At 36.5% G+C, this 27,997-nt stretch overlaps 1 protein-coding gene across 1 annotated transcript; it reads left to right on the top strand.

The window, feature by feature from the left end:
- Window positions 1-648: 648 nt before the first annotated feature.
- Window positions 649-27,847, top strand: Smp_046140 (protein kinase; the record flags this gene model as incomplete). The annotated part of the gene is made up of 16 exons (XM_018789597.1): window positions 649-954; window positions 992-1,171; window positions 1,206-1,335; window positions 1,372-1,445; window positions 1,490-1,715; window positions 3,441-3,642; window positions 4,945-5,261; window positions 5,518-5,784; window positions 10,395-10,411; window positions 19,540-20,052; window positions 21,551-21,717; window positions 23,593-23,785; window positions 24,713-24,836; window positions 26,193-26,482; window positions 26,930-27,260; window positions 27,348-27,847. The coding sequence occupies 16 exons, from the start codon at window positions 649-651 to the stop codon at window positions 27,692-27,694; spliced, it is 3,684 nt and encodes a 1,227-aa protein (XP_018655024.1). The 3' UTR covers window positions 27,695-27,847.
- Between the last annotated feature and the right edge of the window lie 150 nt (window positions 27,848-27,997).

Here is a 27,997-nt window from a genome sequence, read left to right as displayed (position 1 = left end):
GTCTCTCAGCTGATCCAACTTTCTCTTGAAAGAGCCGACGGATGGAGCCTCAACCACGTGCTGAGTTAATGAGTTTCACTCGTCGATGATTCGATGGGAAAGTCGGTAGTCAGCTGACAAGTAATTCGTTTTGGGCTTGTGAACGTTTTTGGAGTGTCCTCGTAGATTTTCTGTTTTGGAAGACAAGAAAAATGAGGGCATATCAAGTGCAAATTTGTCATTAAGCAATTTGAAAGTTGTAATCAAGTCGCCTCTGATTCTTTTATATGACAGTATGTATATATAAGAGGTGGAAAGTCTCACAAAGTGCAGATACGTACATAAGAAAAGTGTCACGAAAGCGAGATCTTTTTATACTTTAGATGAAATCTGTTTATCCGGAAGAAACACCAGTCATGACACATAATTAATGATTGAAAGTCATTGCAGAAAAATAGCACCGTCATAATTTAGATAGTGCCCAAATCATTTGAAACTAAATTAAAATCATACAGAAGTATATGGAAAAAATAGAAACACAGAGATTAGGTCATCTGCTCTCGAAGCGTATTACAATGACCAATTTGCTGTCAAGGCCATTTGTCCATCAACGTCTTAAGGTCAGTTTAGAGAGCGGTTTTTGAAGTTCCGTAAATTACCTTCAAATGTATGGAGGTTGACAACCAAAAGATCGAGCAGGATAACGAGATTTCATCGGAACAATCTAATACTGGTGAAGTTTTGTCACAACAAGACATTAGTGATAGAAAAGATGAGGACGAAGAAGAAGAGGAGGAGGAAGAAGAAGACAAAATTGTGGAGAAATCACACAACAGCCGTTTCCACAAAAGAAATAAACGATTCCCAAAACAAATTGAAGGGGTTGACAATGCGTTTGTCGCAATAGAACCGAAATCTGGCAAGGAGGTCATATGGAATGAATGTATTCTACCTGAGAAGAAAACTGATAAAGAAGTAGCTATTGTTAATCAATATTAATCTTAGATACTAGAATAGATACCTTTCTTTGATCAAAAAGCTCAAGAAAAACTCCCATCCCTTTCTTGTGCGTTTTCTGGACGCTTGGGTTTCCAAGACGGAGGAAGGACCGCGCAAGCTAGTCTTCATCACTGAGCGTCTCGATGAGTGTACACTAAAACAATTTTTGTGCAATTCTGCGAAAAATAACCGCGTTAGTATAATAACCGCTTTTATGATCTTTGTAGCTATGGAACAGACACGTGGGTCAGCTTCTTTCTGTTCTGATGTTTCTCCATCGTCTTGGTGTTGCTCATGGTAATCTGACTAAAGAGTCAATATACTATCAAAACTCGGGAAACCTGAGAGTTGGATTGTGTAAGCTTTAATTACCCACTAATTATTTGTGTTTAGTCGCTCTTGGTAGATGTCTAGACCAAAAATCTGAGGCTTTCGATGTATATTCTCTTGGTGTTGTCTCTTTGGAGGTAGACAAAATAAATCTAGGTCATGTTTTTTTCAATAACTTTAGATTGCTGTGTGGACACCCACTGAATTTCCATCGAATTCGGACTTAACTGAGAGGTGTCAACAAATGATTTCACGCTTGGACAACAATAATCAAAAAAGCTTCATTGAGGCGTGTTTTGATACTGGATCCACAACAAAATGTCTCATCAAGCGACTGCTTAATCATCCTGCTGTTACGGAAGTGCCAATCTTGAAGCTGTTATCGGCCAGAATGATTGTTAACTCAAGTGAGGTTTGGTCTTACTATGTTGATGTATTGTTTTATGCTTACATAGATTCTATATCTGTCAATTTGTGCTATCGAACCCTGATACATTCCCGATTGCTACATATCATAACATTGTTGTCTGTTAAGTATTTTGTTACCTGCTACAACTCATTAGCTTTAGTTACCTCTCCATCTGTATCATGCATAGTTCAGCATAAGCCTGATTCGGGAGTTTGTGAATAAACGCCAACCTAGTATGTGTTGGTCAGACAATTTTGTATAGAGACCCCTGATTTGTCATTTTGAATTCTAATCCACTTCACTTATTTCTACACTAAATGTATGGCTTAGAAGGCTGTTCATATACAATTAAAGTATGGAAGAAAAGGCTTGCAGAATAAAAAGCATAAAATAAGTTTGAAACTCAGGATCCGGTTATAGACAAAGAGTGCGTATGTGCCATTGTAACCAGTTTCGAGTCATGCCACCTAAACGTCTTCAATCATTGTTCACTGATTCGAATTTAAATCAAGTTTTTCAAGGGTATGGTGATTCAACAAAAATTGTCAAATGAAACTAGTTAGTAGTTTTCAGAATAAATAAAGGCGGCATAACCGTACAATACCACTAGCAATAATAATAAGAACATTCTAAAGCACTACTCGAATATCAATTTTTTTATCAAAAATATACCTCATTGGTAATGCAGACCACGAAAAATCAGAATTGCTGCAAACTATATAGAATGTCTCAAGTCGGTCATCATCATTTTTAAAATGTAGCCATACCAATGAAAACGGTGCTTAAAAATGTGGTTACCGACTGAGTGGCCTCTGTTTCCACCAAACACAAGAGCTATTCTAATATTCCCATTTCAGAAAGGAAAAGGTTCACGAGCTTAGAGGACTATATTTTACCTTGTTCTCATAGATTCTTCGTAAAATCAAGAGCATCCCTTACTATCAGTTCTCATTTCATTGTTTTCACAACCAAATTCGAACAACTCTAATTCGCTGATTATGTGCTTACAGAAGAATAGAGAAACAAGATATGTATCGTGATGAATGATGATAATGTATGATAGTCTAATTAACCACCTATCTACCGTTTGTATCATTTGGTTTTCATTGATTTTAACTAAAGTCGGAAAACCATTGAATGGTAAGCTTAATAAGAAAGTTTGTCATTAAACAAAAGGCCAACTGAAATTTAGTTAGCAACGAAATCTGGTTGGTAACATCATAGCTGCAACAGCTACCATAGTTTACGTACAATCTGTTACTGTCCCAGTGAAATCACAATATTACCAAAACTTTCATCTTCAGTTAAAATAAGATGACATCTCAGCATTTATGCTTCAGTTTGTAATTTTCAGGACATATACCATTGCGGGATTACCTCTGACTTATGTGTTACACATCGGTAGATAGTATCTCATAGTTGATTTGGGTGCTCGGTATATCCTTTTTTAGGAGGTTGTTTATATAGAACTGTTTGTAATGAAACAGTGTGTTGTTGATCTATACAAATATTTCCATTTTCGCTTATAATTTTACAATACTAAAATTGTATAGCGTATAGTTTGTTTAGAAGCCACTTATCTCACAGAAGAAAAAGATAATACATAGATGTTCAGACCAACGCAAAAAGTTAGATATTAACAGTAAACTTCCTTAATTGTGTATAAACATTGAACCAGTCAGTAAATCAATGTGTATTTATCTGTGTATCCATTTGTTCAAAGTGATTTCTGTTTCTAATGAGGATGGCGGTGCTAACGAACCGACAGGATTTGTCAGTCTATTAAAGGACTATCTCAATCGTTACGAGGACGAAACTGTTATTATGGAAGTTCATTTTCCACATGACGATGTGGTCAAGTCTAAATCATGGAAAGATTTCCGATCAAACTTTACTCTTACTTCCAAGTACCTTGAAGACGTTAAGTAAGTTCTCTGTATTCTTTTCATCGATAGTTTTCCTCACAGCTTGTTATAATTTCTCTTAATACAACCCAGTTATTCCTATTGCTTAGTATTCTTGGACACCAATCCACTCGACAGGTCCCCAAATTAGAACACGGTTGAACAGGAAAGAAATTACACTCCAAATAACAAGGGTAGATGGAAGTAAGAAGCAAAATAAGAGAAACGTTAGTATATTTATGGTTTTTACATGAGAAGATTCTAGAGTCTTCTCCAAGTGTCGACTAGCACTGATTAGATAAGAAATGGCCAATCAGCGTGCATCAACACAATCGTGTACGGAACGTGCTTTGATCCAATCTATGTCCCGCTAACACAGCCACTGCTTGTTTGTCCTTCTTTAGCTTTCAAACTCAAAATATGGTGGTATCTAGTTGATTGCTTATTTATCGTTGTTACTTCATTTTGAAAACTGTCAATCTCTACAGGTGTCTGTAGTTCAGGTCACACCTATCATGTTTGTTATAAGCGGAGACTATGAAGAGATCAAAAGACACTTACAAAAACTGCCTAGTTGTGAACATCTGAAACGTTCATTGCTAAGGACTTAAACTACTGAATACTGTCATAAAGTACTCGTTATTGCTAGATTACGTACTGAGTATGATACCAATTCTTGATTTAATAGATATTTTTAATATCGTTCAAATAAGTTATGGATATAATGCTGTCCCACACTGATTTTAAGTTGCTCCATTTTTTAAAAATGTGAGCCAAAATGATGAATTCACCAGCCTCAGTTGAAGAATCTTTGCCAAAAAAAATTAACTTTCAGATTATACTTATTATATTCAAGTTTAATGAAATGGTGAAAGTTTTTACTAAAAAAGGAGAGTAGAGTTTTGTTCAGCACATGTACTAAGTAGCAAAAGAATAGTAAGTGCTTCTCAGCTGAAGTAATTATTGAGGATTCCTCAGTCAATAGTGAATGTATCCTATGATATTCAACACAAACGACATTGAAAGTATTTATCAAAACTGGTGTTTATGTGTACCGCTAGAATTTAATAGAAAAGCAGTATGATAATCTGTTATTTATGACATGATAAAGTACCACTGGAAGCTCGAAAGAAGCGATCAGCTGTTTTGTCCTTAACAGTTTGTTTTTCGTTTCCCATAAGAAATTAGTCTCACCACTTCTTCAAAGCATAAACACTTATAACTCACTTTATTTTCCTCGAAACCCTTTGTCAACAAGTCTCCCTATGACTCATATTTTCATATTATATATTTTATTTTCTATTTTTGTACTAACACTGTTAGAAATGGATTCTATCCGTTATTTGGATGCCACTGGGATGCTTATCAAGGAGAAGAGGAAGATAGTACATTTCCTAATTATTCAGGAGTCTCAGGGTTCCCTCCTTGTAACGGTCTTACAAGTAATCTGTCAAGTGCAAGTGGTACCGTCAAGAACGATCCATCAGCTTCTGTCGGGAATTCTTCTTGTACATCAGCCACTCCAAGTGCATGTGCTTCGTGTAAAAACTCTACTGCATCAAAAATTACAGATTTAGCTATTGGCTCACAGTTGGCTCCAGAGGATCTGGTTGTTATGCAATCTGAAGATGCTGCAAAAGGTTTGATGGTTATTTTGTCTGCTTTGTTTGTTGAGTTGGTGACACTTATAGAACTTTCTATATAAGTATTATCTTCATAAAATGCATGAGCTGTTTTTATTTGAAAATTTTTCTAATAACTTCTTTGTTATGTCGACTATATCAGTAATAATAATGCTTATGTTCCATCATGACGTGATATTTTACTTCACGTTTATCAATAGTGACTTATAATATATTTTTAATTCTATAAACCTTGTTTGCGGTTTCATTTTAGGTTGCTCTTCCTCCAGTGTATATGCATCCCAAATAAATCTAACCAACCATATGCCACAAATCGATCCTAGTTGTTCGTCTAAGGTGATTGATAATGACTTAAAAAAGAATGATTATCCAACTTCATTTGGTGAGGTAGTTGGTGTAGCTTTTATTCCAAAGACTGATGAAGATATTCACCCCTTGTCTAAGGCAACGCCTTCAGTGAATGCACCCCGACCATTGGAATTGGGTTATACAGACCCGAAATTTCCAGACAAACCTTTTGGTAAGAATATTTTAGTTTCCTTATTTACACCCTGTTTGAATACTATGAATAGGTTTTAGGATTTTAATTGCAAATGGAAGAATTCTTTGTGGAACAGTCACTACTGTGTGGATGTTCTGATGTCTTGCGTCTACTGAGGATTATTTGTGTAAAAAATTATTAGATTTAAAATAATAAACATATAAAAGCCTCCAGAGAGCAGTTCTGTCCAACGAATCGAAGGCAGCCCTGATATCAAGAAACACTACGATTGTTGGCCTGCGATAAGTATGACGGTGTTCTTACATTTGGCGTAGGGTGAAGATATGATCAATACATCCTCGACCAGAACGAAACCCAGCATGCTCCTTGCGATTCAATCTTTCTCGAGTTTTGAACAACCTACGAAGTATGACAGAAGCCAATAGTTTGTACGCAATCGGAAGTAGAATTATCTCCCGATAGTTGTTACAGGAACTACGTGAAACCTTTTTAAAGATAGGGACAACTGTCGACTCATTCCATGACGTTGGAACACTCTCTATCTCCAAAACCTTTGTAAACAACGCAGTCAATTCCTTAGCCAGAAAGTCACCACCATCTTTAAAAAGAGCTGGAGGTAAGTCATCTGGGCCCGGTGATTTGTAGCGTTTCAAGAGTTGGAGTTCCTTGCGCACTTCTGGATCAGTCGTCACCGGCCATGGAGGGCAGGACAGTCTGATCGATGTTGGTGGGGCAGCAGGCCAGTTGAACTGCTCTTCGAAGAACTCTGCCCATCGTGCAAGACGTCGATGGATGTTAGTGATTGGCATCCCGTCATCCTCACAGATTGTTTCACTCACACCAGACTTCTTTCTGTCAGTGGCTCGGATGAGTTGGAAGAGCTTCTGGCAGTTACCAGATGCAGCTGCTGCTTCCAGCTTATTAGCACGCTCCGACCACCAGGCTTCTCGGTCCTTACGCAAGCTTTGCCCAATTTTATTACGTAACAGCCTTCGTTTGTGATCAAACTCATGGTCACCCTGAGTAGACTGACGGGCTTCGATGAGTTGTACGGAGCCTGAAGAAACCCAGTGCTTATAAGCTGGACGTTTCGGGAAGCCGCAAGCGACTTTACTCGCCATTTTCATGGCATTATGCAGTTGTAACCAATGCTCATCTATACTTTTCAGTGGGATGGAGGCTAGACTAGAAGCTAGCTCAGTTTGATACTTACTTGCAACAGAAGCTGCAGCCAGTTTACTAACATTGATCTGTTGATGGCGGTCAATCCTTCGGCCACTGAAAAGTAAGGTAAGATTGGCGCAGACCAGGGCATGATCAGAGTCCAGATAGGTACTCCAAAAGGAGCGGCAGTCTTGTACACAACTGCTCCAGCGGTAGCTGATCGCAATGTGATCAATCTGAGTCCAGACTTGAGATTCAGAGGGACGACGCCGGGTGACACATCGGCGATGGCTGTGCTGGAAGCTAGTGCTAGCCAGAAACAGGTTGTATTCTGTGCACAGTTGCAGTAGACGATCTCCGTTATCTGTCCTGCGAACAACAAGTCCCCATCGGCCACCTAAACGACTCTCTTCTGTGCCTAGACGCCCGACCTGTGAATTTAAGTTTCCGGCTAGTACTACAATATCTGTCGGATGCAATTTCTGGAGAAGAACAGTTAATTGGTGGTAGAATTCTTCCTTGATTGCATCCGGGCTGCAATCTGTTGGGGCATAGGCGGGTATGACAAAAAGACTTCGTTTCTCACGCCGATTTCTTCTCACTTTGATGGAGCTTTCTAATCTAACAGCATATAACCGACTGTTAATGGGGATCCAATCGATTAATGCTGCCTCAGCTCTAGCGCTTAGTGCGACACCAACGCCATCAAGACCAGGCGAAGATTCAAGAGGGTCCCCGGGTAAACGCACGTAAAACAAACTTTTTGAAGCAACAGATGGAGTGCAAATTCGCAGTGCTTCACTAGAGTCTTAAATACGGGTCTCGGATAGACAGCAGACGTCGATATTAAGACTTTCTAAAAACATAGCCAGAACTATCTGTTGTCCGATCTGTATTAGTGTGCGAATGTTGAAGGAAGTTAGTTTGAATGGTGTACGTGTTTCCAGAATGATTGGTTCAGTATTCCTTTTCAGTGGAAGCAGACAGTAACTGGAGATCGTTTAGATAGAACAGAGTCTCCACCATGAGCGAGCTGCTGTATAAGTTAAAAAGTGGGAGTACATGAAGTGGGAATAGAGGCAGATAAGTGACGTAGTATATAAAAAGAAATGACAATAATAGTAATAATGATAACGGGTGTTATCAAGTGAATGTGAATTGTCTGAATTCTAATTGAAGCGAGCATAGTATTTCATGAAGTAATTGTGATCTCATAAGATTTGTGTGAGGGTTGTGCTACTGCCTGGGTGCCCAAACCGAAGCAGGTGGTTTTCTTGGGGGACCACACCCTGAGCCTTTGACCCAAAGGTCCGGTCCACAAGGCAGTGGAGCAACGTAAGGAGATGCAGTCCTATGGTAGCTGGTGACTAACGATTGGTTCATACTCCATTTGTTCCCTTAGGGTACTAAAGCCCACGTGCACCATTGGTTTGGAACCAGGGTTTCCCAACTCCCTTAGATGGACCCTCCGTCTCCACCAATTAGGTTAAAGCGCCGGAGTTCCTCTATTCGTCCCTTCACTTTCGTAAACAACAGTAATGCCACAAGAAGGCAGTGAGTAGGACTTCCCTGACAGAGGTTATATACGCGTGGCCATGTGAGAGCATTTCGAGAGGGAGAGCGGACTCTCCCCACTCTCGACAGTACCAGGGTGTTTGGAGGAAATAATATTTCATTTTTGTGGTGCATTCTGTTTTTGGTGCCCACTGTACTAAAATTTGTATGTTATAAATAAAATAAATATATTGTGTCAATTATACTACTTAGTAGAGTAACAAGTTTCCCAGTTATATTTTCACGTCTTGACGTCAAGTTATTACGCTGTTGTGTATTACTTGAAACATAAGGATTGTATATTATCAAATACTTCTTTGGTGTTTTTTTTCCACGTATCGGGTGTAAAAGGAGGTTTGTAGTTCCTTTGGTGAGAAAGGCTTTATTACTTTTCGGATCGATGGTAATGATCGCGTATGTCCACAATGATATCTGAGTGGCTACTAATAATTGTTTAATGTAGTACGACTTAACATTTCGTTATCCTTGTTTTGTTTTTAAAAACATATGGTTGCCTTATATCATGCACTTTGAACATTGAGAGCATACACCTGCACAAACCTATACTTGTTTGAATAGCTATAGAGCAGGACACTCGTGTGACAATTGAATGTGGCATTTTGGTCCTACTAGTTGTTTTATACCTATTTATAGGATTAATTATGAGCTTTTGTCCACGTACAATTTTCATATATGTGATTGTTTGTTTGTTTATCCTATCTATCAGCTATTTATTCTGTATAAGCTTAACAATTTACGCAGTGTTTTCCACGTCAATCCACACATCACACAACGTAATCCATATACTACATAATTCACACTTGTGAACCCTATACATCATGCGTTTAGCTTATTGAGTCTGAGTGTCTGAAATACCGCTATCCCAAGAACATTCTGTATCAAGCTTCTTGATATCAAATTATCAGGTTTAGGTGATTACACAATAGGATCGATCTAGGAAATATACGAAGTTAGTAGGGATCTAGAACAACTGAAGTCATATTTACTTACTGAAAACTGAAGCACCTGTTAAGTGGTAGAGAAGCTGAATGGTTGGTTGTTACATTTTGAAAGAAGGTTTGAACCATTCGCTTAATAAATACGAAAATGTCGGCTTGGTTAAGCCAGTTTCAGGGTGATATATCCCGACGAGAATAATGAATGGTAACTGTTGGGATTTGTTTATGAACTAATACTATACATATATTTTTATTGTATAATTGTGCTGAGAATTCTATATTGTACCAGATTATAATATTGTATAAAGCCATCAATAATAATAATGATAATAATAATAATAAATAACTAAACTGTGTATTCTCATACTCCTCTTATTATAAGCCTTATTTTGACCCATAGACTTATTATACGATTTGCCATTCTTGATTTATGCCCAGCTTATTAACTACCGTCTCCCATAATCATGGCCTCTTTGGGCTAGATCTTGTACAAATGTTATTTTCTATTCTATAGTGTGATGTCGCCTGTTTGGCTTGTATATAATCCCAGTATGTTTGAAATATATTATTCATATTGCGGAGGCTGATATTGGTGTTCTGGACTCAACAGGCAGGGCTGGGCAGGAAGAAGGACCAATAAGAACTCTAGATAGCTCGTATGTGTTTATGCGTCATTGGTCCGGTCGATACGTCACTGTTCTCTAATTGGCGGTATCATTATATATTAATAGGGCACAAGGCCACAAGTTATAACAAAGGGAACTTTTTGATACCTATCATTCCCAAACTTGCTAAAATAGTTAAAAATTTGATAGAGCGTAGGAAAAAATGTTGTATTTCTTATTATTTATTACGTTACATAATAGTGTGAAATTATTATTGCTTCCTAAGTGTCCCAAGGTATACTACTTGCTTTTATTTTTCTTTTTTTTATACCGGCTTCAACTTCAGACTACGTAGATGAAAGTGTAAGTTCCAAGTCGTATTTGCTAATTTTTTCCTCTTGATTTATTCTGAACTTCCATATATATACACCTATCTTTTTTGTTGGGTTTTGTCCATATCTATTTGAATGCAACTCATTTACTTAGTATATAGGTCTGTGAACTTGTCTTTAAGGGGCTTTTCAGTTGCTTGAGGAGCAGTAATGCTACCTGACTTCCCTAAGCCTAAGTAATTGAAATAGGCTTTGAACTTGATATCTATTGATTAGAAGCCATGTCCTATAGCTCTGCTAATGTCTGTGTACGCTAAAAGTGTTTATTATGTAATCTCTTTGGTGTAAACTTGTTTATAAAAAGACTGTTGCAAATAAATCTAAAGACGCTATATTGTGTGACATTTCAATATTTTTTGCTTATAAAATTCATACTGTTCACCAAAGCATCTGTTTTTATATCATTCTTATCTTTTAATGTCGTGGTTTGGGACTTCAGCCTTATAAAATACTTGGATGGTAGGTGATTGTATTCGAAAGCCTGCTGTTACCCCATAAAATTCTGAAGTCCTTAAATAACAAAACGCGATTTCGTTTATTCAGTTGTATTGTTGTATATAAGGCTAGATAAAGATATCAAATCAATTGATGAGTTCATTGGAACACGTATTGTGTGTGCCCAACCACCTACTTCGATGGCTGTGTTTGATGCTGTAGGAGTGGGTTAGAAGAAAGCTGGAGGCTGTCAAACCATTAGTTCATCAAGTTATTGACAATTGAATTGAACCTTATAGCTAGATGAAGAATACCTGGTTAGGGTCCTCTCGATTATCGTAACCATTGGTTAGAGAAGTTGGGTGATATAGTTGCGAATCAGTCATAATGGCTCACATACATATTTTCTTTATTTTAAATTACTTGTACTTTTCATCCTACAAATGTATTCTTTCTTCGCTAAACATATTTTACATATCTAATCTTTCCCACTACCATTAATACCGTTACTACATATATAGCATTTTTCTTGATAATTTCATACTTCTATCCTGATATGGTGTAGCTACCTGGATCAATACACTTGTGTCAGGTGATGCTTTGCTTATGACTTATATATCAGGTCGGATACACTATATACTCAACAGACAATTTATTGGTTACTCAATTGTGATTAACAATATTTTACCATTATGATTTATTGGTATACATTTAACCGGACTGAATTAAAAACTACATAATAAGTCACTTTTATATTCTGACCCATTTGGGTGGTAATATTCCACAATTTAAGAAAAAAAAACAGTAATTCACTTCATTAGCACTCAACCTTTAGCTATACCGTAGGTAGTAAGGACTAGTGATACTATTCGGTTACTCAAACCGAAGTAGATAGTTTGGATTAATGAAGCAGATTTGGAAAATTTGATAAATAATACAAACACATAAATCCATGTACATGGCTATAAAATATCGGTATTTGTTTCTAGGTCATAACTGTTCATATATTATTCGGTAAGACAAACTTTGAAACCCCACCAATTCATTACCACTAACTTCCATGAATTGTACTTAATAACTCCACTTAATCCAACTTTCAAGTGCATGAAATTATTGAATGTTATAAAATTCATGAAGTATGGATACATTTTGTTTGATAATTAATCTTTTTACAAACCTAAAATTTATGTCTTTTTTTACCAAATAAAACTATGGTTAATTATTTGTATGCTAATCTTGACTCATTGGTAATAGGTAGTCACCTGAAGTAATGTGTATTATTCATGTTCACTGTTCACTGTTCTCTCGAAAACAATCAATGATTTTTAATACTGCACAAAATTGACTTCTCCATTATTTCCACTCATATTTTCATATTTATCATATGCTTAACAACCATTTTATTTCTTCATCAAGTTAACTATTCTAATGTGATTTATAACAGCCAAAGTTCGTATAGTTAATTTTCATTGTCTTTATATAACTATACACAAAATGGATTCAGAAAATTTGTATTTTAGAATAGAATGATTTAGAATTAATTTAAAACTCCATGTAAATTAATAAAACTTAAAACCTACTTTTAATGTTATTCACATTATGATTTGACTGTGCAACTCTTGATTTAATATATAATATATAAAGTAATATCTAAAGTGTGAAATGTAACGTAGTTTCGAAGTTAAAGCTTTTATTTTTATCTCTTTCAATGTCAGTTCATGATAAATGTCTTTAAGTTAACGTGATCTAGAAACTCACTCAACTGATTGACATAAATTTATTTCTACTCTGAGAATTATTAATTAGGCTCAGTCGTCTTAATAAAAGTTAGTTGTTCAAATTATTTCGATTGAATTCTTGTCAGGATCATGTTATACTCTATTACGTAATCCTAAAATAAGACTATATAACCGTCCAATCCTTTCCAATTTCATATATTCCTTTTCAAAATCGATGTCAAATGTCAGTCTACTAAGTAAGAAGAAGTATGCTGTAGAATTATTCGTTTGAATTACATTCTCTATTCATCCAATCGGATTCAATCAATCTTTACGAAAGTACGAATTCATCTGAGAATTTAGTCAAATATATTTAATGACTTATACAGCTATATTCACAAAACATAGACGTTATTACATGACAAAATGAAGACTTTGTATACATGTAGTTGTGTGTTATTTGAAACAGTCTATTATAAGTACCAAAAGAACTATGTTTCATGAGTTGCATGTTTTACCTCAGGGTCAATGGTAACATGATCAATATTTTCAACTATATTTTATATGTATGTTTATACACAAAAGGTATTATAACTATAATTTTATGTAATCTCATTGATTATTCACAGTTTATTATTTTTTTTTTACTTATCATGTTCATTAAATTTATATCTGTCCTGACTCTATCTCAATAGCATTATCTGTTTCACGTTTTTATTATTTTTTTTTTACAAATTTCAATATTTTGTTTTTTTGTTTAAAAGGTGAAATTAATTCACTATTTCAGCAATAAAAATAGATAACTAGTACTTCTATACTCTCTATGTCTCACCATCATAAATCTAGGACCCTTTGTCAATACGGAAAGTGTTTAAAATATGAAGTATTGACTTTTCATCATTGTATGCTCGTCTATATAGTTGCATAGTTTCCATACAGTAATGTATCCGAATAAGTTTGTTCTTCAAAATAAAGAATCTACTTCTTAAAGAAGTGAAGTATGTGTTACAGTGTTATCATCCAGTTAAAAAGTCCCAAATGAAACTAAATGTGCGACTTGGGTTCTACTGCTAGCCATATATATATATATATATATATATATATATATATATATATATATATATATATATATATATATATCCCGACCGTTGCTGCTACCTTGACGTGGGAGTCGGGCTTGCCTATCGTGATGAACCAATCGAGCCATACTGGCTGGAACAATCGTTCCTCAAGGTCCTACCATGCCAGGCAGGTCGGTTGAAGAGCGGTAAGACTAAAAGCAGCAAACCCAAGGTCCGAAGCGAAGTCGTACTGCTGACTGTACAGAGGTGTGACGGCAGTAAGGTGTTTCCCTTCAGACAACCAGCATAACAGCGATGCTGCCTTCCCACAAGGAGGGGTGGGGTTAGAAAAGGTCGACCCTAAAAATGCACACCTCGCCTTATCCCACGGATTTCCGTCTCCGGCGATAATGTCCTTTAAAGAACGGAGCCGACACAAAAACCTACCCACAAAAAGGTCGTGTGTGACCGACCCCAAGCAGTTGTCCCTTGGGCACTGCGGTCACGCTCTCAGGTCGTTAAGACCAACACTAATCCGACTTCTTTTTCAGGTCCCTCAAGAAATACCCTTCCACGGTGTGGGTATCCGGGAAGTGATATTAGCCCTCATAGCCGTAACTGCAGACGAAACCAAGTTGGTCACTTTCAAATCCTTCCTACACCTAATAACTCTCTTATCTCCACGACTAACCCTTCCCACGTCCTTTTATCACCTCGCACCGCTAGGGCAAACGATTCAAGTACACGGAACGATATACCTGGTCTCCTGAAACCACGCTCTAAACTACATATAGGAACTTTTAATGTCCGAACACTGTGCCAAATAGGTCAACAGGCTTCCTTAGCTAGGACTCTAGAATTTTACACCATCAATGTGTGCTGCGTTTCCGAAACGCGCATACAAGATCCGAGTAGCGTCATTCATTTGACCTCACCTAATCAAAATAAAGAACCATCTCGATACACACTCCGTGTATCTGGAAGCCCTGATGCTGCTTCCCGTGGCCTGGCTGGAGTAGGTATAGCATTAAGTCGTAGGGCAAAACTAGCTCTTTTAGACTGGATCCCAGTAGACAGTCGTCTATGCGCTGTCCGACTAAACGGATCAGTAAGAACTCGGAAAGATAGGGAAACCCGTCGTTGCCTCTTCGTCGTCTCTGCCTACTCTCCCACTGACTGCAGCTCAGACGATATAAAAGATGAGTTCTACAGGAAACTTTCTGACCTTCTCCGAAAAGCTAGGCGTTCTGATGTAGTAATAGTGGCAGGTGACTTTAATGCTCAAGTAGGTAAACTAAGCGAAAGGGAAAGACACCTGGGTGGATCTTATGGTGTCGTGGCTAAAAGGACAAATAATGGCGACCGTCTGTTGCAGCTGTGCTCAGATAACCGCCTATTTCTTGCAAATACTAACTTTAAGCATAAGGAAAAACATCTTTTGACATGGCGACCCCCGAATTCTTCCCAACGTTGGACCCAATTAAATCACATCGCTACCAGCCACCGATGGAGGGGCTCGATAGAAGACTGTCGCTCATTCTGGAGCACATGTTTAGACTCAGATCATGCTGTGGTGCGAGCACGTATCTGTCTGCGTCTTACTGGACGTAGGAAAGACACTGCAGGGAAGCCCATAAGGGTTCTACTCAATGATAAGCAAGCTAAGAATATATTTCAGGAACAACTGGAAAAACAGTTAGACAGACATGTAAGTTGTGCCACCCCGAGGCAGCGTGGAATGACATTCGAAAAGCTGTGGAAACAGCAGTGATATCCGCTAGTAAGGTAAACCATAAGGTTAGGGAGAAACAATGGATCTCGGCAGCATCTACCGCACTGATAGATGCTCGAAAACTCATCCCACCTGGCTCTGAACATAACGAAGAGCGGAGTCAGCTTAAGCGAAGGCTAATAAGAAGCCTACGCAATGATCGTGAACAGTGGTGGGTAGCGAAAGCAAGAGAGATGGAAAAGGCAGCGGCAATAGGTAATAGCAGACAGCTATTCAGACTTATTAAAGAAACCGGTATTAGGAACCCAACTATTAGCGAAACTATCTCAGACAAAGATGAGCATCTCATTCATTCTTAATCCAGGAGATTGGATCGATGGGCAGAACACTTTAGGAATCAGTTCAACTGGCCTTCTGCCACACTTCAGTTACCCACGATCCCCAGTCGTCCTGAATGGCAAATTGAGGTAAGTCCTCCAACTCTCTACGAGGTTGAAAAAGCTATAGGAAATCTAAAGCGAGGGAGAGCCGCAGGCCCTGACAGGTTTACCCCTGAGATTTTTAAGGATGGTGGTCCAGTACTAGCAACGAGATTGACTGAGGTCTGAGGTAGAATCTGGCAACTGGACGTAATTCCATCTGACTGGTCCCAATCACTGATTGTGCCAGTCTATAAGAAAGGACAAAAGTCCTCCTGTGACAATCACAGAGGGATCAGTTTGACCAATATAGTGTCTAAAATATTAGCTTCAATAATACTTGGACGCCTAACCAAAGCTCGCGAAGAGCAGACTAGAGAAAACCAGGCTGGTTTCCGACCTGGACGTGGTTGCACAGACCAGATATTCACTCTACGTCAGGTCCTAGAACATAGACATACATTCAGACGTCCCACAATAGTAGTATTTCTTGACCTTAAGGCGGCATTTGACTCCGTTGATCGTGAGGTTCTATGTCAGTGTTTGTCACTGAAAGAAGTACCAAAGAAGTACATTAACCTCATAAAGGCTCTCTACTCGAACACAACTGGTCGAGTTAGAGCCTATGGCGAACTGTCATCAGAATTGGTTACCTCAAGTGGTGTTCGTCAGGGCTGTCCACTCTCCCCATTCTTGTTTAACTTTGTCATTGACATGCTTTTGGAGATAACACTTTCATCATCTCAATCTCCAGGAGTTGAACTTTTATCAGGAGGCTCACTTGTTGACTTAGAATACGCCGACGACATAGTTTTATTTGGTGAAGACGCTGACAAAATGCAGAGTCTTCTGACCACCATAAGCAACAATGCAGGCATTTCGGGATGCGATTCTCTCCCTCGAAGTGCAAAATGTTACTTCAGGATTGGGTTGCATCGACACCTGAACTAATGATAGGGAGTGAAGTAGTTGAGCGTGTTGAGCGCTTCACTTATCTTGGGAGTCTCATCAGCCCTTGTGGTCTGGTGTGTGACGAAATCTCAGCACGGATACAGAAGGCTCGTCTAGCTTTCGCCAACTTGCGTCATTTATGGCGTAGGCGAGATATCCGTCTACCAACCAAAGGACGGTTTTACTGTGCAGCAGTCCGTTCCGTCCTACTTTATGGCAGTGAAACATGGCCGATAAGAGTAGAGGATATTCGTAGGCTACTAGTGTTCGATCATAGATGTCTTCGAAGGATTGCTCGTCTATCCTGGGACCACCGGGTAAGTAATGCAGATGTTAGGAAACGGGTACTAGGTAAGGATGGCAAATGGATTGATGAAGTAGTGAAACTTCATCAGTTGAGATGACTGGGACATGTGTTACGTATGCCCAACCACCGACTGCCCCGACGTGCAATGCTTTATGGTGTAGGAGCAGGTTGGAAGAAAGCTAGGGGCGGCCAGACCAAAACATGGCATAAATCCATGAAGTCGCTGACAAGTGGACTGGGCCATGTTGGTAGGTGTAGACTACCTGGTTGGGATTCGCGAGATGATAGCAACCGATGGTTAGAGACCTTGAATGACATGGCTCAAAATCGTTTGCAATGGCGAAGGTGCATCCACTCCTTGTGTTCTACCAAATTCTAACCTTTTGAATTCTTCATGTCCGTATCCCTTTTCTCTTTCCAAATTTATTTCACTGTATTATACTCCTTTAATAACATCTTCAAACCCTTATCTTTCACATAATACTTATACTCTTACTACTTCTACCAATATGGAATTTGAATCGACAACTTCATCTCTGTGCTAATGTGGTATGGCAACTCGAACTGATGTATGTACGTACGAAGTTCTACGTTGTAACTGACTGACTGACTGACCAACACAAAAAGGTTGTGTGTGACCGACCTCAAGCAGTCGTCCCTTGGACACTGCGGTCACGCTCTCAGATCATTAAGACCACTTCTAACCCAATTTCCTTTTCAGGTGCCTCTAGAAGAACCCTTCCACGGTGTAGGCAATCGGGAAGTGATAACTGCCCTCATACCTCTAACAGCACTCAAGACTGACTGATACATATATATATATATAAAAATATTTAAAAACTAGTAACTTATTTGTCAGTTTGAGTTTTTGAAATACTGTATTTGATTAACCCTCCATTATTCAAAAAATGTTTTCCTTAACAGTATGACTGTTATATTCTTATACTTGATTAATTATACCATATGATATGATCGACAATTAGAGACACCGACCTATACCACCAGACCAATGACGCAGAAACCCATACGAGCAGCCTAGAGTTCCTATTGGTCCACCGAGTTAATAGCTTCTTTCCTAACCCAGCAGGTCCAGTCCAGAACGCCAATATCAGCGATACAAATCACATATTTCAGACATAGTGAGTTTATATACAAACAAACTAGACCGCATCATACCATAATTAGAAAATAACAATTATACAGGATCCAACCGAAAAGTGGCCGTGGTTGTGAGAGACCGTTACTAATAAACTGTGAAAACACAAGAACGGTAAATCGTATGATAATAGTCAATAAATCAGATAAAAGCTTATGATAAAAGGAATATGAATATATACATATAATATAGTTAATAGCCATACAATAAAAATATTCGTATAATATTAGTCCATAAGTAATTCCTAACGGTTATCATCCATCTAATCTCGTCCGGATATAACAACAACTGTTATTCTGCTATCACGATTCTTTATTAATTAACCTTAAAATAGTGAAATTCTTCATGAGTTGTATGTTTAGAAAGTATTGCTTTTAGACTTATCGCGAAACTTCAACCAATCATTTTATTTTGTAGAAAAGTTCGTGTTTTCTTGGAATTCACCTTTGTATATTTCTTCACATAAAAAGCGGAAGTTTAAAACTCGACAGTGCATTGAATAAAACATATAATACTTACGCAGACATCTTTACCTAAATACTGATAATCTGTGTACTTTTCGTTTCCTCAATGAATTTATTATTCCAAAAACTTTCACTGACTGTGAATCGCATTTTGTGGTCCTTGAAGAGTAAAGACTGTTGTTAAACACCAGATTATCAAGTACCCGCTAAAACATTTCTTTTTGAATATGCAGCGTTATGTGCACAGTATTTTCTACAAAATCCGTAGTCATTGCATCCATGTACTGCCACTATGCTAAGACACTATTCACGACCTAGTTAATCGGCTATATAAGTGATGGGAAGGTGGGAACTTTCTGTTGGGAATCCGTGATAAGTATAACCAATGGTTCGAGATGTTGAGTACAAATAGCTCCAAACCAGCCACTGCGAAATAAATCCATTTATTCTTTGTCTTTAAATCTTGAGTTTTATGGTCATTTTATACTTTTATTACGGCCATTCGTTCTTGCTTCTCTCGATTTAACCTCTTTCACAGTCATAGACATTACTATCACTTTTACTTCTGTACTATTCACCTTGTTAATTTCATATTACTGCGCTTATATAATGTAGTTATTCGAGCCATTAAACATTCTTGCCAAGTCTTACAATGTTTAAACCGAATAACATGCCATTTTATGACATATTTTATATGTAACCATAGGTCAACCAAACAAATGATAGAAAGTATAAGGAAGCGAAAAAATCCAAAGTACTAACACCATTGGATTCGAAAATGGATTAGACAGATAATTTTTTATGTATCATACACTCACCTAGAATTTTATACGTATTATTATTATTTTTTCCTCAGGAATCCCATGGTCATGGTCAAACAGTGTCTGTACTTGATGAACATGATGGTTGTTTATCATCACCGAAACAACAAAATAAATCTCTACTTACATCTCCAAGTTGTGAACAACGATTTGATTTTGTCATTGACACTCAACAGAAAGAAGTAATAAATAATAGTGAAGCTGTTGTTGTAAATGAGAAAACATCTGACGGTCTCATATTATCCGATAAACAGGACAATCTTAGCCCGGAACCAGAAGATGATGACGGTGAGGTTGATGATGAAGATGATGATGACGATGATAAAGATGAAGACGATGATAACGAAGATGATGATGACGATGATGATGAAAAGCGTGTGGTAGAACCGGTTGAACGCTATGAACCGCAAACAGTTCATGTTAATCCACCAGAACGTGCACCAAGCCATCCAGCTTTATTTACACACTGTCAGTATTTGTATGTGGGAGCTGGCCGTTGGCAAGTTTATGTCCAAATGTGGTTTGTTGAAGATCGTTTAAAAAGGGAGGTAAGATGTATATGATACCATATTTTACAAAACGTATAGTGTATATACTTTCATAAGTTTATGTATGTATGATTTCACACAGAAAAAAACTAGTATTCATAATCATTATCATTAGGTCGTTTATTATTCAACTGAACGAAACTCTCTTTTGCCTGCCAAAAATAATAAGGGTAATGAAATGTGTCATTGATGGCATATAGTTCGTGTTGAACAAATTTAACTAGCGTCATTTTTCCTGTCATTTTTTAATGCAGTAGTTTTAGATACATGTTAGTATTTGTCAATTTTGTAAAAAGTGTCCCTTTTCAAAACCATACATAGACTCTCTGAGTTTCTCACATTTATAAATTCGTCTTTACCTCTAGTTTAATTGATCTATTAGTACACACGGTTTCCTAATAAAACTTTGGGACATCTATTTAAAAGCAATTCATTAGTTAGTATCGATAATCTAACAAAGACAATGTTCAATATGAAAATATTTTTAATTTTCGATTAATATCAACTGTAAAGCGAAAACCAGTATGCACATTTGCTTCGCCTCATTTTAAGATTATACAATATTACGCATGCACGGTATCGTACAGTGTTAGGACTACTTCCCTGCGAAGCAGTTCGGAAGGTAACAACTGAACTATATATATATATATATATATACATTGATCTCTTGCTTTACAGTTCTCTTGCTTTACAGTTGATATTAATGGAAAATAGTAAAGGTAGTCTACTTCGTCCACCACGTATGTTCAGGAAAAAACTAAATTGCTTTATACTGTAGTATGCATATAACTTGATAAATACTTTATCACAATAATCTTGGTGCTTCTTTTTGCCGTGTTAAGCGCATTTTAAATGGAATTTTCTTTCATACATCCTAATCCCTTGATAAATTTAAACAAAGCCAGAAGAAAAAGATTTGCAGAATAAAGTCAGTTTCGTGATTATATAGCAAGGTTTCTCACCAGTTACCAATGGTCTAAAGTTACACTTCTTATAAACAAAGTTATACATAATCTAATCTATATCGGTATACATAAAGGATCAATCTAGCTGTTATTTTACAATTTTACCGAATCTTTCTATCTTAAAGCTTCTTTTTTTAAACACATTCATTCGTCAATTTCTACAAACAGCAATCATTGTTGAATTTCATTGAAATCATAAACCGCCCTAAGTTAGGTCACAACTGAAAACCCTAAAGGCCGTTTTGTCCTGGTATGTGACTTTTCAGCAGTGCGCGTCCACGATCCTGCACACGGGAATTGAACCCAGGACCTTCGGTTTCGTACGCGAACCCTTAATCTCTAGACCTCTGATCCGGCACCCAACGATGTTAGTGTCTGGCTTCAATTAATCCCGTGGTGGTCTAACGTAAATCAGGTCATGATTTCACGAAAATTCGACGTCCTCTACAATGCCATACTGAAAACATTCATTGCATTTATCTGATTCTAAGTAATATTGACAGTATTTTTGCTTTTATTCTCTTTCTCTACAGACCTATGTACAAGTATTTGATAATGAATGGCATGATTATGAACGTGTTGCTGATCTGTTCGAAGCTTCACGGTGCCTGAATCCAGTCGATCGTTCTAATCTTGTAAGATTGCTTGCTTTAGCAAGACATAACTGTGCTCTTATTGATGGTGAACTTCAGTTTCCTGGGTAAATTATATAATTCGATCAATTAATATGTATTAAATTGTGTATGGTATTATCATTGAAATCGTTTGACAGTTTTTATTTCAAAAGTTTTGTATTCACGTTGTATAACATTAAATCATACAATTAAAGAGTAGTCATATGAAAAAATGTAAATAATATAATTTTGCAACAATTGATACTGTAGTCAATCAGTCACGAGGTAGAACCTATACTTATGCACATCGGTTCAAGTTGCCATACCCCATTAGCACAGAGGGATGAACTTATTAGGTCAAGTTCCAGAATATTATAGGTAGTGATAGTGTCAGAGGCAACAGGAAAGATTAGGAATCGGAAATACAACTCGAGAAGAAAGTATAAATTAGCGGAATAAAAACAAAAAAGTTATGAGGAATTTATAATTTCAGGATTTGGGGGGAAGACAAAGAATGGGCGCGCCTGCATGATTGTAAACGATTTTGAGCCATATCATTCAAAGTTTCTAACCGGTGGTTAAGGTAATCACGTGAACCCCAACCAGGTAGTCTGTACCTATTAACATAGCTAGTCCAATTATCAGTGGCTTGATGGGATGATACCATGCTTTGGCTTGACAGCCCACAGCTTTTTACTAGCCTGCTCCTGCATCAGAAAACATCGCCCGTCAAGGTAGGTGGTGATTGGGCATACGTAACACATGCCCCAACTTCCTCAGTTGATGAAGATTTACTACCTCATCAATCGATTTCCCATCTTTACCTGGCGCTATATTCCCGATCTAGTGACTGCTTACTCCACCGTCCCGAAATACCCGAGCAATGTTTCATAGACACCTATGATCGAATACCAGTAAACTACGAATATCCTCTACTCTTCATGGCTTGTTTCACAACCATAAAGTAGAATGGATCAAACTGCTGCGCAGTAAACTCGCCTTTTGGTCGGAAGACAGGACAGAGTTATGCTGTATAGTTTTAATGGTTATTATGGGAAAAGGTGGCATGGGTTGTGGACATTTTTTAAAAAGGGTTCATATTCGTATATATTTTGATGAATTCACGAGTAGTATGACGTTTTATATCATTGATATAGGTTCTCTATGGAGGTAAAAATCATTAGCTTTAGTTCGCATATACCCTATTCACCTTCTCTTCTCCCTACATTCACTGAGACATACCAGAATGGATTAAGCAGGCATCTATCGAATTTAAAAACGTATTTACAACATCTATGATAGTAAAATAAAAAGTCAGCATGTTAAAGCAGCAACGAACTAATAGGAGAAAAACGATAATAAAGTGAGAATGAAGACGAATACTGTTGACGATGAAAATTGGACTGAGCTCAATACAACCGTGGTATAGAACAATCCACCCAATGCTCAAGTTATTTGAAATTGTCAACTCAAACCTTGGTATTGACATCTACGTGGCATAGAATGTTACTTGTTAGGAATACAAGACAACTTGAATTCCGGCATTATGATTTTCATTCACTTATCAAAATGTTTTTCAGGCAGTAGAATATTTCGAATTTCTTTTAGGCTAAAATCACTGTAGTATAGTTAACATAGAGCAAGACGATAATCGTAGTATATATACTAAGCCGATAGTTCTAAAAACGTAAAACACTTGTTCTGTGCAAGATTTCAGTTCGCAATCATGTGATAATGTAACGGATAATAGATGGAATACAATAATTGTTCTTCACAGATCTATGACAACACTTCTCAACCGATATTCAATATCCACTTTAACAAGAGAAGATTAATTCTTGTTCGAAAACTCTTCTTATCTCAAGTTAAGAACTGAGTTGTACAAAGCTCATAGTTTTCCAAAGAACAACATGTAATAACGCAGATTATATATATAGTCTTTATTTGTTCTACTATTCTAGTCCGATAGCATCTAGGCAGAGCAATTTCGACGCGCTTGAATTGCATGAGAAACTTGTTGCGCTTCACCTTCATCAACAAGCAAAAGAACGTTTAACTTCCAGAGATTTAGGATTAGCTAAAAGTTCTATACATTCATCTTCAGCTACACCAAATAATGAAAATGGACCTGTAGTCTCGAGTGATCATGACCAAGTATGTTTGTCATTTTTCAGTTAACCTGCTTACGAATCATGGCATTCCAATAAAAGTGAAAAATTAGGCAACTGAAACTTCTTACAGTGTCATTTCTTATTGATTATGACATAATTAACTACTCATATAAGTAATAAAAACTTTAAAAATACACTTTCATATTTTGGTTAATAGTCAGTAAATACAAATATATATTTGTTAGATAAATTATTTCATACAAATTACATTAATTGATTAAATTCTTTTGAATTTATGGTAAGCGTACATTTTTACTTCTTATCAAAATGATGCACACAATCATCTTGTCACTGTAATTATTAGGGAGGATCATTTCTCCTAAACACAACTGACAAAGTGTCCAGTCACTCATGAACAACATAGAACTTGATACACTTATGTGTATTATTAATAAACAATATGATTCTAAAAAAAGAATGAATCCTCAAAATGAAAATTATAAGATAACTTTTAAACTCAAGATCTAAAGAAGGACAAAGAGTGCATGAATCTGTTCGATTGTAGCCGATTCTGAGCCATACCACTCAACGTCTCCAATCATTATTGGTTATGATAATCACGGTTGCTTGTATATAATCTTATGCATTCAATTCTTTAAAAGAAACGATATTCCACCAGGATAGCAAAATACTAAGTAGTCTATAAACCGCCAGCGAATTGGATTTCAGGTAATTTTTAGACAATTATAATAAGTTTTTGAAAGGTTAATTAAAAGTCACTTCACCCAAAACTATGCTATGACTACGTTAGATTCTTTCTTCAAAAATACATACAGTTTGGGTAATCCTCTGTCTCTAGCTTTGTGTATGATGTATACCTCTTCTTATTGTAAATCGAATTTCTCTTATCATTCTATCGTCTACATATTTTTTTGTCTCAATATTTTCTATCTGTATTTTATTTACATAGAATTTAGGTGATATTCGGTCGATGGATTACCAAAATCATGTACCAATTCCAAATGAAGTACAAGCCTGTGCTGAGCATATTACACAGGTTCAATTGCATCAACGTGCAGATCAAACACAAGATCGTATGTTTAGTCCACATTTTTCTCTTATTTCACTAACTGACTTAATTAAACTTTAAGTAAATTTTTTAATTGTTTCAATCCATTATGGTAGATTGATTATAAATAAAATGTTCTGTTAATTATTACTTATCAACTTCATTCATATTCGAGTATATTCCTACTGTATGCATTGATTACCAAAATATCAACGTTTGTGTACCGATTATTCAGTAATGTGTGTAAACACTTAGGAACGTTGTAATCACTTACTCGATGATTAGCATAAATCATATTCATTCACTAGTGTACACACTTGCCACTTAATCATTTGATAATGGATCTTAACAAATAAAATATATCAATTATCCGCTTATAATACGTGTAGCTCTTAGTTCAGTACATTTAAATTTGAGTAGTTTATTGTTCTGTCTACTCTGTCATGTATTACACTACCGGTGCAAATATGATTCAATTACTTTCATTCGAAAGGTGATTACTATATCTAGGCATTGTGTCTTACGAAATTTTAATGATGATGCTTACTCAATAATTCTTCAGCGACATTTATCCGTACACAGAAATATTATAATTCATTAAATTTCATTGATCATACGTACTTGCTTACTAATAATGGCCTTGTAAATAATAGTAGTCAAGAACGCACATAAAATATTTTTCAAGTGACCTACATAAAAATGTAGTCACAGATTTAAAATCACCGTTATCGTTGGTATTCACACATATAAATCTTATAGCCTAGATCATAAAATTGAGTTGAATTAATAATACATATGTATTAATGGGTGATGTACTTTTCTAAAATTGTGAGCATATATTTCTCGTTAATAATATTAGTTATACTTGATGCAAATATTGCACATAAAAGATAGATAAATTGTTGTAAAACAGGTTATACTCAAATTATTTATTAATAGCTAGAATACTTTCAGATGATGTGTTCAGGTGTTGCTGATTAGCACAAATCAGAAAGCTGATACTCTCCATGAAATGAATAAAAAATCAAACTATGGGGAATTTCACGTCTTGGTTTCGTCAACTAGCTATTTGAAATATCAATTCCTAGAAGTGTTGTAGCGTTGTTATATCCAAGGTGTATGATATGTAAATGTTATGTAATGATATGTAAATCACCTTATTTGCTGTAACATTGCAGCAACAATTGGTTTACACAAAACCCACCAGCTGACTGTTTTTAAACAATTACACGGGTTTTCATTAATTTTACTGAACTAAATTTATTTTAAATGGTATGTACTTTTTGTATACACCAGTAAAGTTATGACGCCTATTTCATTATAGCATTGTTACGGAATTGAAAAATGTAACAGTATATTTTTCATTAATTTCTTTACACAGCCCCAACTCCATGTCCTGTATCAGTTGGTTTATCTGATATAGATGGGACAAAAGAGAATCAAGACCCAGGGAAGCAACAAAAAGTTAAAAATGATCCGAACAGTGCACTTTTTCTGGATGTCAGTTCACTTGCTCCTCGTAATTCATATTGTGCTTTATGTGATACGCATGATTATCTACATCAAATTCATTTACCAGCTTATTTAATCTCTCCCTGTTATCATTGCCGTGAGTTTCTTGCAAATGAAGCTAAAATCACTCCTGAAATTCTCCTAGACTTACATTTACAAGTAAGTAATTTTAATTAATAAGAATTTATATTACTCATTCAATTTTTAGTAATATGTGGTGATTGAAATCCATTATATTAGTTCATAACTAGTTGTTATATCTGTCATAATGCTATGGTAATCTATGTAGAATTCGTCCAACTCTTTGTACGAGCATTCAGGGGTGATCAAATTATCTTTTTAGAATAGACATTATTGGATTTTATTATTACTTTCTGCATAATGTTATGAATGTCCTCCGAATAACTCTTCTAGCCTTTTTGGGGAGTATCATTAGTCATTTAACTCAATGATTTGATATGACACACAGTAAAAAAATGTTATGAGAGCTTTGTTCAATAGTTTACACATTTTATATGCCTTTTTGCATACTAAAGTTTAGGAACGAATATTAAATTTTAAAATTCTCTTATACGACCCGTCCATAAAATTTCCTTTCTTATGTAGCATAACATCCCTTGGCCAGGATTCCTGCAAGCTAGATTTGGTATTCCTAATGATGGTCGGTCAACTGAAGAACTAATTGCTTACGACTGCCGCTGGCGGAGCAGACAACCTTGTCGATGTTTAACTTCTGTAGATGGTTCATTATTACCACCTTGTGTCGAATTTCCATGGTTAACTCCTACAGTTTCGACAGGTTCATTCGAAGTTACTGATGTATCAGCAAATCAAAGCAAACTCGACAAACAAGATTCATTAAATACGCAAACGATTGCAGAGATTTCTTCACCCACCACTACAGATCCGCGCACTTCCGATTTTTCCACAACGACACGTAAGCTATTCGATTTTATCAATGGTAATGGATTCAACTTAATTTATGCTATGTGAAGCAATCTTAAATGTGTATTTTTCGTTACAGAAGCACAAACGAATGCAACAAATCAACCGTGCCCTACCCCCACTGCAACCTCGGTGAGCGCAAGTAGCACGTCAGCTGCGGGAAATACTAGTACATGTTTAAAGTCAATTTTGCCGTGTTCAAATAGGCATATTCGCGGTGCTCCCATTACCTGCTGTCATGGCATACATTTTCCTTTAGTTGGCATACCAACCGTCTCGAATTCATCTGCCAATCAAAATACAGATGCTGGCTGTATCCCGTCTATTGATTCTTCTAATCCACAATCAACGACCGATAAAGGATCAGTTGTCATGACTCAAGAAATGCAGCAAGCAGCATCATTAACAAACGATGTATCATCTTAATATTGTAATTTTTATTATCATCATTATCCACAATCATTTGGTAAATGTGATTCGAAAATTGTGCAATATACAATGGTGTGCATATATACCTATCTATCTTTTGAATAGTAACAATCTCAGAATCTCATTATAAAATAATGTTAAAATCTAGCACACATCTCTACTATAATTACAACACTAGTCTTTATAATACTGTCAAACATTATTTGCCTTTCGAAACAAGAAAAAAGATGGAAATAAATTGTTACCTATAGTTAACTGTAATTTTGTGGTTTATACTTTTTTAATTGATTTTTTTCGTCG

Source organism: Schistosoma mansoni, chromosome W, assembly GCF_000237925.1.
Source record: "Schistosoma mansoni strain Puerto Rico chromosome W, complete genome".
NCBI lineage: Eukaryota > Metazoa > Platyhelminthes > Trematoda > Strigeidida > Schistosomatidae > Schistosoma > Schistosoma mansoni.
The sequence above is the reverse complement of the archived record's forward strand: the minus strand, read 5'-3'. Positions and strand labels throughout refer to the sequence as shown.